The 14,280-nt window shown below is 38.2% G+C and overlaps 6 protein-coding genes and 1 pseudogene across 6 annotated transcripts; 4 read left to right on the forward strand and 3 right to left on the reverse strand.

Moving 5' to 3' along the window:
• Positions 1–706: 706 nt before the first annotated feature.
• Positions 707–1,159, reverse strand: LOC148959373 (histone H3). Its single transcript, XM_089110521.1, has one exon. It carries the CDS (start codon positions 1,142–1,144, stop codon positions 734–736), a length of 411 nt encoding a protein of 136 aa, XP_088966647.1. The 5' UTR covers positions 1,145–1,159; the 3' UTR covers positions 707–733.
• A 649-nt stretch (positions 1,160–1,808) lies between these two features.
• On the forward strand, positions 1,809–2,258 carry LOC148959374 (histone H4). The gene has a single exon (XM_089110688.1). It carries the CDS (start codon positions 1,870–1,872, stop codon positions 2,179–2,181), a length of 312 nt encoding a protein of 103 aa, XP_088966814.1. The 5' UTR covers positions 1,809–1,869; the 3' UTR covers positions 2,182–2,258.
• A 708-nt stretch (positions 2,259–2,966) lies between these two features.
• On the reverse strand, positions 2,967–3,519 carry LOC148959375 (histone H2A). The gene has a single exon (XM_089110687.1). The coding sequence runs from the start codon at positions 3,421–3,423 to the stop codon at positions 3,040–3,042; it is 384 nt and encodes a 127-aa protein (XP_088966813.1). The 5' UTR covers positions 3,424–3,519; the 3' UTR covers positions 2,967–3,039.
• A 167-nt stretch (positions 3,520–3,686) lies between these two features.
• On the forward strand, positions 3,687–4,234 carry LOC135691508 (histone H2B pseudogene; annotated as a pseudogene).
• Positions 4,235–7,399: 3,165 nt separating this feature from the next.
• LOC148959376 (uncharacterized) lies at positions 7,400–8,303 on the forward strand. The gene has a single exon (XM_089110762.1). The coding sequence runs from the start codon at positions 7,526–7,528 to the stop codon at positions 8,153–8,155; it is 630 nt and encodes a 209-aa protein (XP_088966888.1). The 5' UTR covers positions 7,400–7,525; the 3' UTR covers positions 8,156–8,303.
• Positions 8,304–10,146: 1,843 nt separating this feature from the next.
• On the reverse strand, positions 10,147–10,656 carry LOC135686763 (histone H3). The gene has a single exon (XM_065203082.2). It carries the CDS (start codon positions 10,581–10,583, stop codon positions 10,173–10,175), a length of 411 nt encoding a protein of 136 aa, XP_065059154.1. The 5' UTR covers positions 10,584–10,656; the 3' UTR covers positions 10,147–10,172.
• Positions 10,657–13,757: 3,101 nt separating this feature from the next.
• Positions 13,758–14,179, forward strand: LOC148959377 (histone H4). The gene has a single exon (XM_089110742.1). The coding sequence runs from the start codon at positions 13,794–13,796 to the stop codon at positions 14,103–14,105; it is 312 nt and encodes a 103-aa protein (XP_088966868.1). The 5' UTR covers positions 13,758–13,793; the 3' UTR covers positions 14,106–14,179.
• Positions 14,180–14,280: the final 101 nt, after the last annotated feature.

A 14,280-nucleotide genomic window follows, 5' to 3' on the forward strand; every position in this document is an offset into this window, starting at 1 on the left:
TTTGTCTTGTTTGCCTAAAGTGTTGATCATGAAAAAAAATTTGCATTTTACATTTACTTGAATGTGAGTCTAGCAGTATAAAAATGTGGTAAGTTATTTTTTATTGTCCCATTGTACACAGTATGCAATGATTTACATTACAGGTGATTTTGTGAGGAGTTATTCCCTCCATTCTCTCTTGGCTGTGCAATTGTGAATGGATAGCAAGAAAGAACTGGGTAGTGAAGTTAAACTTTGGACTGAAGACTTGAATCACTGTTGAGCAAGATCTACTTGTAAGTAAGTAGAGATATAAGTAAACATGCAGTTTTGGATATCTTAGTTTCCTTGGTGCTGAAATTTGGAATGACTTATAAACAGGGAAGGAAAAAATTTAATGCTCTATAAATCAACCTTCTAAGCAAAGTAGTCTTCTAAGCAATTCATAGATATGGAGGAAGTCCCAGCCAAAGTAGTTTGCTTGTTAAAGACCTCCCTCTTTAAGAATTCCCTTCATTCAGATAATGCTTGCTTTAAATTTATTCCTCCACGTTTTCAAATTGTACATATCTAAAGGCTTTTTGTATACACATGAACATATATATGAAATATATGAACAAAAGTAAAATGATTTAAGTCGACCATGTCGTGTGTATTCTGGCTGGAGAAATATAACCTCTGGTGTTCGTGGTGGTTTTTAAAAAAACCGTTTTTTCAAAGAATTCATCGACAAAGATGAAATTTGCTTGTTGAATTAAGCTCTCTCGCCTCGAATCCTTCTGGCCAGTTGTATGTCCTTTGGCATAATGGTAACACGTTTGGCATGAATGGCGCACAAGTTGGTGTCTTCAAACAGTCCAACTAGATAAGCTTCTGATGCCTCTTGAAGGGCCATCACTGCCGAGCTCTGAAAGCGCAGGTCTGTCTTGAAGTCTTGGGCTATTTCTCGGACGAGCCTTTGGAAGGGCAGTTTCCTGATCAACAACTCGGTCGACTTCTGGTATCTACGAATCTCTCTCAGAGCAACTGTGCCGGGCCTATATCTGTGAGGTTTCTTTACTCCTCCAGTTGCTGGGGCACTTTTTCGTGCAGCCTTGGTTGCCAATTGTTTGCGAGGAGCTTTTCCTCCAGTCGATTTTCTTGCAGTCTGCTTTGTACGAGCCATTTTAATAACTCAACGAAGAAATTTACGTGGTGACTGAGCGGGAGGGACAACAGATATAAATCTGCAAAATGGCGCCATTCGACTTCAATTTGAAATCATTCAGCAAGCCACGTGACATGCCGGGAGAACAGAAGACAGATGACAAAAACAGGAAGCCCATTGGCTGCTTGTTCCCTAAACTTTCGAGCTGCCAGTAGTCTTGTTCTGAACAACATTCTTACGTTCTGATTTAAAGTTGGGGCAAACAGAAATCGCGACATTTTTAGAGGATTCAACAATTTTAAATTACTCTCTTTTAATTTTGAGTATTTTTTGGCTCGGTTATTGGCAATAATAGCAACCTTTTACGTAAATGATGTTTGCGAACAATCTTTTTGTGGAACAAAATTCAAAAATGGCCTTGAAAAGAGCAAAAAGTTTAAACATTCTCAAGTATTTCGTCTGACTTTCTTGTCAGACTAAAACGTGAGTAAAAAAAGTCATCAGAAAATGGATATGTAGAACAAAGCGTCGGTAGAGTTTTAAGAGTTTTCGTACACTTTGCTTGAGTAGAGTTATAAAAGGCGCCAACCAGGCAACCAACATGGCAAGGCAGGATAAAGAAAGTGCTCCTAATACGTTCGCCTTTTCTACTGAATCTAAACCCTGCAGTTCACAGTTCGGGCAGTTCACTTACTTGCTTAGTTTATTGTAGTTTGCACTTACATTGCTAATTTTCATCAATCATGTCTGGAAGAGGAAAAGGAGGAAAGGGTCTTGGCAAAGGAGGTGCCAAGCGTCATCGAAAGATTCTTCGTGACAACATCCAAGGCATCACCAAGCCAGCCATTCGCCGATTGGCTCGTCGTGGAGGAGTAAAGAGAATCTCTGGTCTCATTTACGAAGAGACACGAGGTGTTCTCAAGGTTTTCCTCGAGAACGTCATTCGTGATGCAGTCACGTACACAGAACATGCCAAGCGAAAGACTGTCACCGCCATGGATGTCGTCTACGCTTTGAAGAGACAAGGCCGAACATTGTACGGATTTGGCGGTTAAGTTGCGTCGTCCTGTTTACTGGACGAACGACTGGAGTGGCTCGCCTTCTTCAACAACACAAACAGCTTTTTTAAAAGCTAACATAAATGCCAATGTTACCCAATGTTTTAAACTTTGTGACAACACACGATTAACACGATCATAGGGGGTCTTAATTGAAACTTTTCTTAGCTCATTTTAACTCAACCATTTTTAAATCAAGACCCTTTAATACCATTCACGAAAGAACCTACAATTAATATCTATCTATATATCCCGGTTGAGGAAGTACATGTCCAATTTTTTGAACACAAAGAAAGGTCAGTTAATTCGTAGGCAGACAGCAGGAATTCGAAGAGTGAACTTTGTTTAGAAAACTGAATGAAAGATAGTATTAGAATACAAAGGCGTTATAAAGATATAGCCAAATAGCCTGATCACCAACCAAATGAAATAGCCAAATAGTAAACCATAGTTATTTTATTTTAAACATATTTTAAAGCAAAATTAGTTATTTGCTGTTGAATGTTGTTTCTCATTCTCTTGATGCATGTATTCCTTATTAGGCCGCATATCATTATTTCAGGCTATGAATGTAGTCTCAATGGTGCACAGCCCTCGAGAAGCAGCATGAAAACATCGAATGTCAGGTCAGCCAAACACTAGCTACTCCCAATCGAATGTAGCCTACAATCCTAATTATCAGATATTAGATATGTGAAAATCGATTGGCATTTTACACAAAATGTAACTAGATTTACAAAGAATGTGCCTATCGTGTGTGTGACAAGCAGGTACACCAAATCAGTTTTCGTGGTGGTTTTTAAAAAAACCGTTTTTATGAACAAGTGGGCCGGGCCAACAAGTGAGTCCAAACTTTTATGATTTTGGAGCTTTCTGCTCGGTCTTTTTTGGTAAGAGTACTGCCTGAATGTTGGGCAGGACACCACCTTGTGCAATGGTCACTCCACTCAGCAATTTGTTCAGCTCCTCGTCGTTTCTGATTGCAAGCTGCAAGTGTCGAGGGATGATTCTTGACTTCTTGTTGTCCCTGGCGGCATTGCCAGCCAACTCCAAGATTTCTGCCGAGAGATACTCGAGTACGGCCGCCAAATAGACGGGAGCCCCCGATCCAACTCGTTCAGCATAGTTTCCCTTTCTCAACAATCGGTGGATACGTCCGACTGGGAACTGAAGACCAGCTCTTGATGTCCTAGACCTTGCCTTGGCCTTAGCTTTTCCTCCTTTTCCGCGTCCAGACATGTTTCTACACTGGCAGTTTCAAATTGAAAAACAAAATGGTCCCTTGCTGTAAGATAAACGAATTTGTTCGCAACTGCCTGATTGCCCGCCAAAGTGGTCGATTTGTAAAGGGCACTTACTCGAGATCTACCAATCAACACCCCCGCTATCTACCGCGAACAATAAGCGAACACGAGACAGCGAATCGACGTGTGTCACATGGCCTTCGAGCTAATCACTCAGCTGCCAACAAATATACTAAAAGCTTGCGTTGGCGCCAAAAGACCAGATCAGTGTTGCTCTGTCTATCGAAAGTTCTCGCAAGTCGAAATTCAATTTTCTTCATTTCAAGATGTCTGACGCCCCAGCAAAAGGAGGAAAACAGGCCCCAAAGGTTGCCAAGAAGGGGGAGAAGAAAGCAGGAGTTGGCAAGAAAGGAGGCAAGGCTGCCTCTGGAGATAAGAAGAGGTCGAAAAAGCGCAAGGAGAGCTACTCGATTTACATCTACAAGGTACTTAAGCAAGTCCATCCCGATACCGGCGTTTCAAGCAAGGCCATGAGCATCATGAACTCCTTTGTCAACGACATCTTCGAAAGGATTGCTCAAGAAGCTTCGCGTCTCGCCCACTACAACAAGAAGGCAACGATCACTTCGAGGGAAATCCAGACTGCCGTCAGGCTTCTCCTTCCCGGTGAACTTGCCAAGCATGCTGTCAGTGAGGGCACCAAGGCCGTCACCAAGTACACAAGCAGCAAGTAAACTTGTCGTTTACACGAACGAGTTTTTCTCGTCGTCTACAATCCAAAACAGCTTTTTTAAAAGCTACCAAATTGACCAATCTCGTTGCTATACCCACTAACACACACGATGTGGGGCCTATTTATTTTTCACGAGAGGGGAGGACAGAGGAGGGCGTTATGGCTGGCACTAGTACTTTCTTTGTGTGCCGTAAACTCTCGAATTGACACTTACCGTGGAAGCAAAATTGTGATAAGCCAAACACGTTAAAATGTTACAATACATGATTTGTCAACGTTTGATAGGCTATACACATTCGATGCAATATTGCCATACATATTCGATGGAAAATTAAAAAACCAAAAAGGCACGATAATTTGTACAGAACCCCCGACATTCCACTACGAGGAGAGTTCGTTGGACGTATATCGGCTTACAATGCTCTTAGAGATATGTGAAAAAGCCTATAAGAATGTTCTTAGTTCTAAATTTTATATAAAACGAAGCCTTCATGTTACTAAAATTCCAGTAATAAAAAATAACCGTTTCCTTTAGTTTAATCATTGAGCAGGGTATCTGTTGGAAACCTGCAAGGCCATATAACTAAAAAAACAGAAAATTGTGTACATACGCAGCCTTTGACAACACTCAATTTTGAACCATACTTGTCTTGTATATTTAATTGTCAAGTACACTGTTCGTTGCCTGTATTTAGGATGGATCTCATGTTCTTGAAATCGAGAAGAGTAAATTGTAGAGTTATATGTATAATATTTGATTGGATTGTAACTAGGCTATGATGATTTACGACAAAACTTTTTATATAAAATAAACATGATATTGCCAAATGTAAACTTTTTCAATAAAAACAACAAGTTTGTATGAATAATAACCCAATAAATTGTTTCTGAAAAAGAACAGCTCTTGCAACAACAATCCCTATGACTTTTAGCTCCTTTCTTTTTCAACTTTATGCTTTACAAATATGTTATTGATGGTTTGAAAAAAGGAAACAAATTGCTATCGTTTTTTTATGAATCTAAGTAGTATTGTTTGCCCATAGTTGGTTATGTTATAATTTTATTGAAGCCTTTTGTAATTAGAGCCTTATATAACACATGCTTAGTTGTATTGGGTTGAACTTTCGTTGACGTTTTAAGCTAGGGGCCATCTAGGCCTAGAAACGTTGTTTGAGGAATGATATTATTTTCAAATAAATTAAAAAGATAAATAGCATTTGGATCTATTCAAGCAATTCAAGAAGTAAATTACATTTTCAAAGGGATAATGATATTACTTCCAACTGACATCCACACAAAATTTCTAGGCACTCACTGTATGATTGACATAACTGCAAGTTGTGGAATGTTTTTAGTATTATTTCAACTTAAACCTTTTCCTTCAAAAATGTTCCTAATTGTTGAAATTTACTAATGCTTGCCTGCCATTTAAATTTTGTCCTTATAAAACAAATACGAGCAGTTTGAGCTATTTTGGTTTACATGCCTGTGTCAGCGGTGTCAGCATAGGTCAGCAATTTTGCCCGTTGAAATACACACACTTTCATTATCGAATCTGGAATGAAAATTCAATTTCTGTAGTCAAAACGTAGAAAAGATCAAAATATCGCCATCGGTAAAATTTTCTCTTAGTGCGCCAAGCTTTCGATTCTATTGTTTCTATATGATTTTGTAAAACCACTTAAAAAGGGGGTTTTACAAATGTGAGTTCGTAGGTCGTTCGCAGAAACGTACACGATAAATACGGCAAAAACTGTTATCCAATCCTCTATACACTTCTTCACTGAACCTAACTATAAAGCCACCCCTTATATACCTTAAGAATAATACAATTTACAGAAGCTGATGCAATTGCAGCGCAATGATGCAATTGTCATGTGATGTCCTGCAATGAATGGGAACCCTGTATTCTAACATAGCCCCCTCCTTTGAAAACAAGCCTCCTGGCTTGTTCTTCCTGTGGCGTTTCTTCTTCGTATTTATACAACATGCCTTGAAACTCTTTCGTTTTTGGTAATGATAATAATGGCGATGCAGGAAAAATCCAATAAATGCGTTCAATGTTGCATGGAAACTTCTAAAAATAGCTAATACATCAACTCTTACTTAATTTAGAACGTCATTAAAAAAAACATTGACTTATTCGCACTTGCACAAGAATTATAATCAATCGGTAGTTGATCAATCACCCTCTAAGCACAGCATCTTGATAAAATCAGAAGTATTCTATTCTAAGCAATCGAAAACACCATTCAAGACCTTTCCTTATTACGTATAATATAAAATGCATGGAAACAAAAGATTACTCACATTTTTATGGTGAAGTTCCGTTTCATCTTCTCGACAAGAAGACAAGAGAAGCCTTTTGGTGGGGACTTTTCTAATTAATTACTGAGACCACTGCATAGAAATAAAAAAAATCAAACATGAATTAGTGCATTCTTTTGCCATTTATCTTTGATCTTTGCTTTGATCACATTCAATTCTGACAATGATTGCTTCTGTCATTCTGTGATAGTGTGCTTTTTTTGAAAAAGTTTTCTTGCCTTAAACTTGAAACAGGTTTGTTTTTTTATTAAAATATTTCTAAACTTCCTTTCGTTTTGTCAACCCCTAACCCCGCCCAAGAACTGCTGCTTATGGGGGATAGGTTTTCGACTCTACCTTTATTGAGGGCCTCCACCGCTCATTGATGACACAAGAGTAGTTTTTTATTGCAATAAGTTTTTTAATAAATTGCCAGATAGATTATGTAATCAAATGTAAAGCCAATATTTTAGACCGAAGGGTAAAAAAGTTAGTATTCGAAACAGTTTGTTGGTAAAATTGTACTGTGTTTCTTAAAAATCAAATTTGGCCCATATTATGCGTTTTTTGTGGTCATCAAGAAAGGCTACTACATTTTTCTGATCCCATCAATGCCTGTTCGTTTTAAACTTGCCTTTTCATGGTTAAGAACAGGTGGTGTGACGACTGCAAAAGCAAATAACCAAACAACGTTTGAAGGCAGGTTGAGCAATACCACTTGAAATTGAATATTTTGCTTCAATAATCACCAAAGTCGCATTGTAAAGGCTAACAATGCAACTATGTAACATGATACTGCTGACTTGAAAGCTTTTAAGATTGTATTTGCCACGGCTAAGGCTATATGGGCCAATTAATTTTAGCAAGAAGCACAAAAATGACTGCCATGATGGCCTAAACTTTTAAAGGTCACGTGGGTTTTGGCGCCTAATCGCAAGAGGTTTAAATATTCCATCGAACGAAGGTGGGCTGTTTTGATTTGTTATCTGCAGTGGAGTGAGGAAACTCTCGTGAAAGTTGGATACCATTTTGATTGAAGTAGTAGCTCGCAAGTAACATGGATTCGTCTGCTCCATCACCAAAGAAAGCGAAGAAGGCAGCGGCGCCAAAGAAGCCTGCAGCACACCCTGCGTACAAGGACATGATCGCGGAAGCAATCAGAAATTTGAAGGAGCGAAATGGGTCATCGCGACAGAAAATTGCCAAGTATTTGCAGTCTAATTACAAAGGTCTTGGTGATGAGAGTGCTCTGAAGAGAAACCTTAAGGCCTCATTGAAAAAACTGGTCGCCTCTGGTTCTCTCATCCAAACGAAAGGGGTAGGGGCTTCAGGATCGTTCAAGCTGCCTGCCGCCGCCAAGAAGCCTGCAGCAGTGAAAAAGCCAGTAGCTGCAAAAAAGGTTGCGAAAAAGCCAGCAGCAGCGAAGAAGGTTGCTGCCAAAAAGACTGCCTCTTCAGCCAAGAAAAGCCCTGCAAAGAAGAAGGCCTCGACACCAAAGAAAGCCAGTGGAGCCAACAAGTCACCAAAGAAGCCCAAGGCCAAAGTGGCAAAGAAGCCTAAAGTGGCTGCTGGTAAGAAGGCATCGGCTGCTGTTAAGAGCAAACCCAAAAAGGCTGCCAGTGCCAGCAAGAAGACAGCAAAATCACCGGCTGGGAAGAAATCCAAGACTGGAAAGTCGAAGAAGTAGGAGTTGAAAAACGAAGTCATGTTGCCACTTACCATATAAACAAACAGCTTTTTTAAAAGCTACCAAATCGTCGGTCATCGGTTCTGGATTAGCCCTTTCGGCTGCATTGATATCATAAAAATGACATGTAGAGTTTTCAAAGCTGGTGGCCCACCAAGCCAGTGACAGTCGACTCAACCTTGTCTGCCACTTTGTTTTTTGTGATGTTCTTTCCTGTAATGATTGTGATGTTCTTGTAATGATTGGCACAATAATAATAAAACCTTGTTAGGAAAATGGCATGAAATAATTCTGAAGTTCTATGTTGGCTGTTAAAGCAAGCATAATATTGCTATTAGTTTGATAGAAATGAAAGAGCAAGCTTAACAGTTTTATGGTTACATTTCAAGCTTATATATTTATGATATAGATAGGAGGATTCAGCATCATTTCAGCCAATTTCAGCTAATTTCAGGTAATGCCAAGCACTCATTAAATTATTTTGACTACACAATTGCAAATGCATACTCTCTTGAAAATAAGCAAAAAATGCATTGATAGAGTTAATGATATATTTTTGGTTGTATTATTAGGAGCTGTCAGTTATGCAAATTGAAGTAGCATTTCATTTGCCAATGTGCATGCCCACTATACCTCAAAACTGGTTTGACAGTAGGGGTGGGCTGCCTTTGATGGGTTTTGAGATTAATCAACAGCAAGAGACAACTTTGGACAACACATAGATACATAACCCTTGTGTAGTGATGCTTAAGCTTGAATAACCCTTATAAGATAGGTAATAAGATTCATCGTTTAAAAAGTCAGTAAATTATGTTGAGAACAAAAACTGCAAGAGCACTTGTATTTGTCCCACACAGTCTAAAGCATTTGGTATTGTGATAGAAATTGCACTTTTAAATTCAAACTATAAATATCAAGACTGGATTGACAGGAGGGGATCTTGTTGGTTAATGATAAGCATGTAAAAAATTTAGTCTATTCTCATGAAGCCAATTTTTGGTAGGTTGTGAAGTTGCTCTTTGAAGAATCTTTTTTTACAATCTATTTACACAATCAGAGTTTATCATGTGAATACAAGCATTAAGTTTAGTCGTCTATGATTGGCTATGAGAGGTTGGCTATGATTTAACTGCATAGGGAATATATATTATATATTGTTTATTTACTATGACCCCAACATTTTCAATCAATCTTAACATGGGGTTAGCAGAATCTGAAAACTTTTTGCACCAATAATGTATACATGCATTATTGTTTTGAGTGCAATTTTAGCCTTCATGCTAATTTGTCTTGTTTGCCTAAAGTGTTGATCATGAAAAAAAATTTGCATTTTACATTTACTTGAATGTGAGTCTAGCAGTATAAAAATGTGGTAAGTTATTTTTTATTGTCCCATTGTACACAGTCTGCAATGATTTACATTACAGGTGATTTTGTGAGGAATTATTCCCTCCATTCTCTCTTGGCTGTGCAATTGTGAATGGATAGCAAGAAAGAACTGGGTAGTGAAGTTAAACTTTGGACTGAAGACTTGAATCACTGTTGAGCAAGATCTACTTGTAAGTAAGTAGAGATATAAGTAAACATGCAGTTTTTGATATCTTAGTTTCCTTGGTGCTGAAATTTGGAATGACTTATAAACAGGGAAGGAAAAAATTTAATGCTCTATAAATCAACCTTCTAAGCAAAGTTGTCTTCTAAGCAATTCATAGATATGGAGGAAGTCCCAGCCAAAGTAGTTTGCTTGTTAAAGACCTCCCTCTTTAAGAATTCCCTTCATTCAGATAATGCTTGCTTTAAATTTATTCCTCCACGTTTTCAAATTGTACATATCTAAAGGCTTTTTGTATACACATGAACATATATATGAAACATATGAACAAAAGTAAACTGATTTGAGTCGACCATGTCGTGTGTATTCTGGCTGGAGAAATATAATCTCTGGTGTTCGTGGTGGTTTTTAAAAAAACCGTTTTTTCAAAGAATTCATCGACAAAGATGAAATTTGCTTGTTGAATTAAGCTCTCTCGCCTCGAATCCTTCTGGCTAGTTGTATGTCCTTTGGCATAATGGTAACACGTTTGGCATGAATGGCGCACAAGTTGGTGTCTTCAAACAGTCCAACTAGATAAGCTTCTGATGCCTCCTGAAGGGCCATCACTGCCGAGCTCTGAAAGCGCAGGTCTGTCTTGAAGTCTTGGGCTATTTCTCGGACGAGCCTTTGGAAGGGCAGTTTCCTGATCAACAACTCGGTCGACTTCTGGTATCTACGAATCTCTCTCAGAGCAACTGTGCCGGGCCTATATCTGTGAGGTTTCTTTACTCCTCCAGTTGCTGGGGCACTCTTTCGTGCAGCCTTGGTTGCCAATTGTTTGCGAGGAGCTTTTCCTCCAGTCGATTTTCTTGCAGTCTGCTTTGTACGAGCCATTTTAATACCTCAACGAAGAAATTTACGTGGTGACTGAGCGGTAGGCACAACAGATATCAATCTGCAAAATGGCGCCATTCGACTTCAATTTGAAATCATTCAGCAAGCCACGTGACATGCCGGGAGAACAGAAGCCAGATGACAAAAACAAAAAGCCCATTGGCTGCTTGTTCCCTAAACTTTCGAGCTGCCAGTACTCTTGTTCTGAACAACATTCTTACGATCTGATTTAAAGTTGGGGGAAACAGAAATCGCGACATTTTTAGAAGATTCAACAATTTTAAATTACTCTCTTTTAATTTTGAGTATTTTTTGGCTCGGTTATTGGCAATAATAGCAACCTTTTACGTAAATGATGTTTGCGAACAATCTTTTTGTGGAACAAAATTCAAAAATGGCCTTGAAAAGAGCAAAAAGTTTAAACATTCTCAAGTATTTCGTCTGACATTCTTGTCAGACTAAAACGTGAGTAAAAAAAGTCATCAGAAAATGGATATGTAGAACAAAGCGTCGGTAGAGTTTTAAGAGTTTTCGTACACTTTGCTTGAGTAGAGTTATAAAAGGCGCCAACCAAGCAACCGACAAGCAGTTTTGGAAAAATCTTTCAATGTCATCTTCCAGTAAATCGTCAATAGATTTTTCAAATGAGCAAATCTATGCCTTTTTTAATGATCTTCTTAGTAAAAATACTCCTGTTTCTCCCCCTAAAAACCCAAGTCACTTTGCGGCTGCTGATGATTCCAGTAACGACTTATTCACTCTTATAGATTCTAAACTAAATGAACAAATTGATTTATTGGATGTGAAGAATATGGTTGAAAAACTCAAATCTGGCAAAGCACCTGGTCTTGATTTGTTGAATGCTGAACTCTTCAAACATTTAAACGACCGTTATTTTACTCTCTTTGTTAAACTTTTTAATAAAATTCTAGATTCTGGTGACTTTCCAGAAGAATGGTCTGTAGGTGTCATTGTTTTGCTTTTTAAAGGTGGTGACACAAAATATCTTGACAACTATAGAGGGATTACCTTGCTTAGCATTTTCGGAAAGCTTTTCTTGGGTATTCTTCTAAACCGCCTGAATCAGACAGTGGAAGAGTTTAACATTCTCAAGGAGAATCAAATTGCTTATAGAAAATCATATCGAACCTCCGATCACATTTTTACGCTTCATGCTTTAATTGAGAACACATTTGCTAGTAAGAAAACTCTTTATTTATGCTTTGTGGATTTTAAGAAAGCTTTTGATTCCGTTGACTACAAAATTCTTATTGATACACTGTTGTCTTATGGTATTAATGGTAAAGTGTTAGATGTCATTAAGTCCCTGTATGCAAAAGTTAAGTCCTGTGTAAGGGGCCAAGACAGCCTAACTAATCTATTTTCCTGCCATCGTGGTGTTAGGCAAGGTTGTTTGTTAAGTCCGTTGCTGTTCACTTTGTTTCTTAATGACTTAGACTCAAAGATTAATGCTGTGTCTACCGGTGTCAGATTGGGTGATGGAAATATCTGCACCCTTTTATATGCTGATGACTTAGTTTTATTAGCTAATTCTGCTGATGATCTGCAATCCCAGTTGAACGAGCTAAACCAGTTCTGCTTGTCCATTAATATGGAGATAAATAATTCCAAAACCAAGATAATGGTTATAAGAAAAAACAAGAAAAGATCTAAGGCATGCAAAATTTGGAAATTTGGTGATAAAGCGATCAAAGAATGCAATGAGTACAAATACCTTGGAGTTACTTTTAAATCTAATGGTTCCTACAGTGCTCATGTTGATATAATTAAGCAAAAAGCTCAAAAATCTTACTTTGCTCTCTTATCCAAAAGCAACGAATGGGATGGTTTCAGCCCAGGACTGTTCCTATTTTTATTTGACAGTACAATACTTCCTATTCTAAATTATGCCACTGACGTATGGGGATTTGGTACATGGGAATGCCTGGAAAAAATTCATCTTATGGCTTGCAAGTCAACCCTAGGTGTTAAAGGATCTACAACGTCTCTTGGGGTTTATGCGGAGTTGGGACGTTGTTCGTTGCTTGAACATAGACACATTAATATCTTAAAATTTTATATTCGTTTAATAAATCTTGATTCCTCCTGATATGCATACAGAGCTCTTCAAATGTTAATTAATGATGCAGATTCCAGTGTTTCTAATTGGGTCAGTATTGCCCGTTCCCTGATGACCCTTTACAGAATACATACAACCGATAACTCCACTATCGTGAAATCAAAAGTGTCTTCCCATTTTAGGTCAAAAATTATGGAAAATTTAAAAGAACAAACTATTCTCAATAAAAAGCTTTGTACATACGCATCTTTCAAAACTGTTTATAAGTTTGAGCATTACTTAGACTTGATACCTAGCAAAAAGAAAAGATCCAACTTTGCAAAACTACGTCTCAGTGCCCACAACCTCAGGATTGAAACAGGTAGATACGGGAAGAATCCTATTCCTAGGATTGACAGAAAATGTCCGTATTGTCAATCTTTTAATAAAACTGCTGTGGAGGACGAAATTCATTTTTTATTAGTTTGTCCCCTTTACGAGACTGCTAGGAATTCTATGTTATCTATGATTTATTCAAAATTTCCCAGAATATCATCCCTTGACCTTTGTGATAAGTTTATTTGGTTGATGAGTCAAGAAGATACGGATTGTCTGATATCGATAGCCAATTTTATATCGCTGGCTTTTGAGTCACGGGAATCTTTTGGGAAGTCCTCTACGTGCATATCCTCGTAACGTAAACTTTCCAGCTCGTCCTCATTTTTTTTTTATCTGTTTATCTTTGTATTAGCTGTTTGCTGTTTTCTGAGATTTATTGTTAATTTGTAATTATGTTAACTTGTAAGTATAGTAATTCTGTTTGCTGTTTTCTGAGATTTATTGTTAATTTGTACTTATGTTCTGAGATTTATTATTAATTTGTAATTATGTCAACTTGTATGTATGGTAATTGTGTTGGCGATGGGCCATTTCGGCCTACAAGCCTTATATAAAAAAAAAAAAATACTGGGTTGCTATGGCGATCTACTTAACATGCTGATAATTGACGTAGGTATGAAGTTACTCATAAAGAAAGTGCTCCTAATACGTTCGCTTTTTCTACTGAATTCAAACCCTGCAGTTCACAGTTCGGGCAGTTCACTTGCTTAGCGCATTGTAGTTTGCAGTTACATTGCTAATTTTCATCAATCATGTCTGGAAGAGGAAAAGGAGGAAAGGGTCTTGGCAAAGGAGGTGCCAAGCGTCATCGAAAGATTCTTCGTGACAACATCCAAGGCATCACCAAGCCAGCCATTCGCCGATTGGCTCGTCGTGGAGGAGTAAAGAGAATCTCTGGTCTCATTTACGAAGAGACACGAGGTGTTCTCAAGGTTTTCCTCGAGAACGTCATTCGTGATGCAGTCACGTACACAGAACATGCCAAGCGAAAGACTGTCACCGCCATGGATGTCGTCTATGCTTTGAAGAGACAAGGCCGAACATTGTACGGATTTGGCGGTTAAGTTGCGTCGTCCTGTTTACTGGACGAACGACTGGAGTGGCTCGCCTTCTTCAACAACACAAACAGCTTTTTTAAAAGCTACCATAAATGCCAATGTTGCCCAATGTTTTAAACTTTGTGACAACACACGATTAACACGATCATAGGGGGTCTTAATTGAAACTTTTCTTAGCTCA

This window comes from Rhopilema esculentum, chromosome 10, assembly GCF_057945365.1.
Source record: "Rhopilema esculentum isolate cy_ngs chromosome 10, ASM5794536v1, whole genome shotgun sequence".
NCBI lineage: Eukaryota > Metazoa > Cnidaria > Scyphozoa > Rhizostomeae > Rhizostomatidae > Rhopilema > Rhopilema esculentum.

Bases quoted from the DNA above. Each gene is read 5' to 3' on its own strand.
- LOC148959374 (XM_089110688.1), top strand. From the start codon at position 1,870: ATGTCTGGAAGAGGAAAAGGAGGAAAGGGTCTTGGCAAAGGAGGTGCC.
- LOC148959377 (XM_089110742.1), top strand. From the start codon at position 13,794: ATGTCTGGAAGAGGAAAAGGAGGAAAGGGTCTTGGCAAAGGAGGTGCC.
- LOC148959375 (XM_089110687.1), bottom strand. From the start codon at position 3,423: ATGTCTGGACGCGGAAAAGGAGGAAAAGCTAAGGCCAAGGCAAGGTCT.
- LOC135686763 (XM_065203082.2), bottom strand. From the start codon at position 10,583: ATGGCTCGTACAAAGCAGACTGCAAGAAAATCGACTGGAGGAAAAGCT.
- LOC148959373 (XM_089110521.1), bottom strand. From the start codon at position 1,144: ATGGCTCGTACAAAGCAGACTGCAAGAAAATCGACTGGAGGAAAAGCT.
- LOC148959376 (XM_089110762.1), top strand. From the start codon at position 7,526: ATGGATTCGTCTGCTCCATCACCAAAGAAAGCGAAGAAGGCAGCGGCG.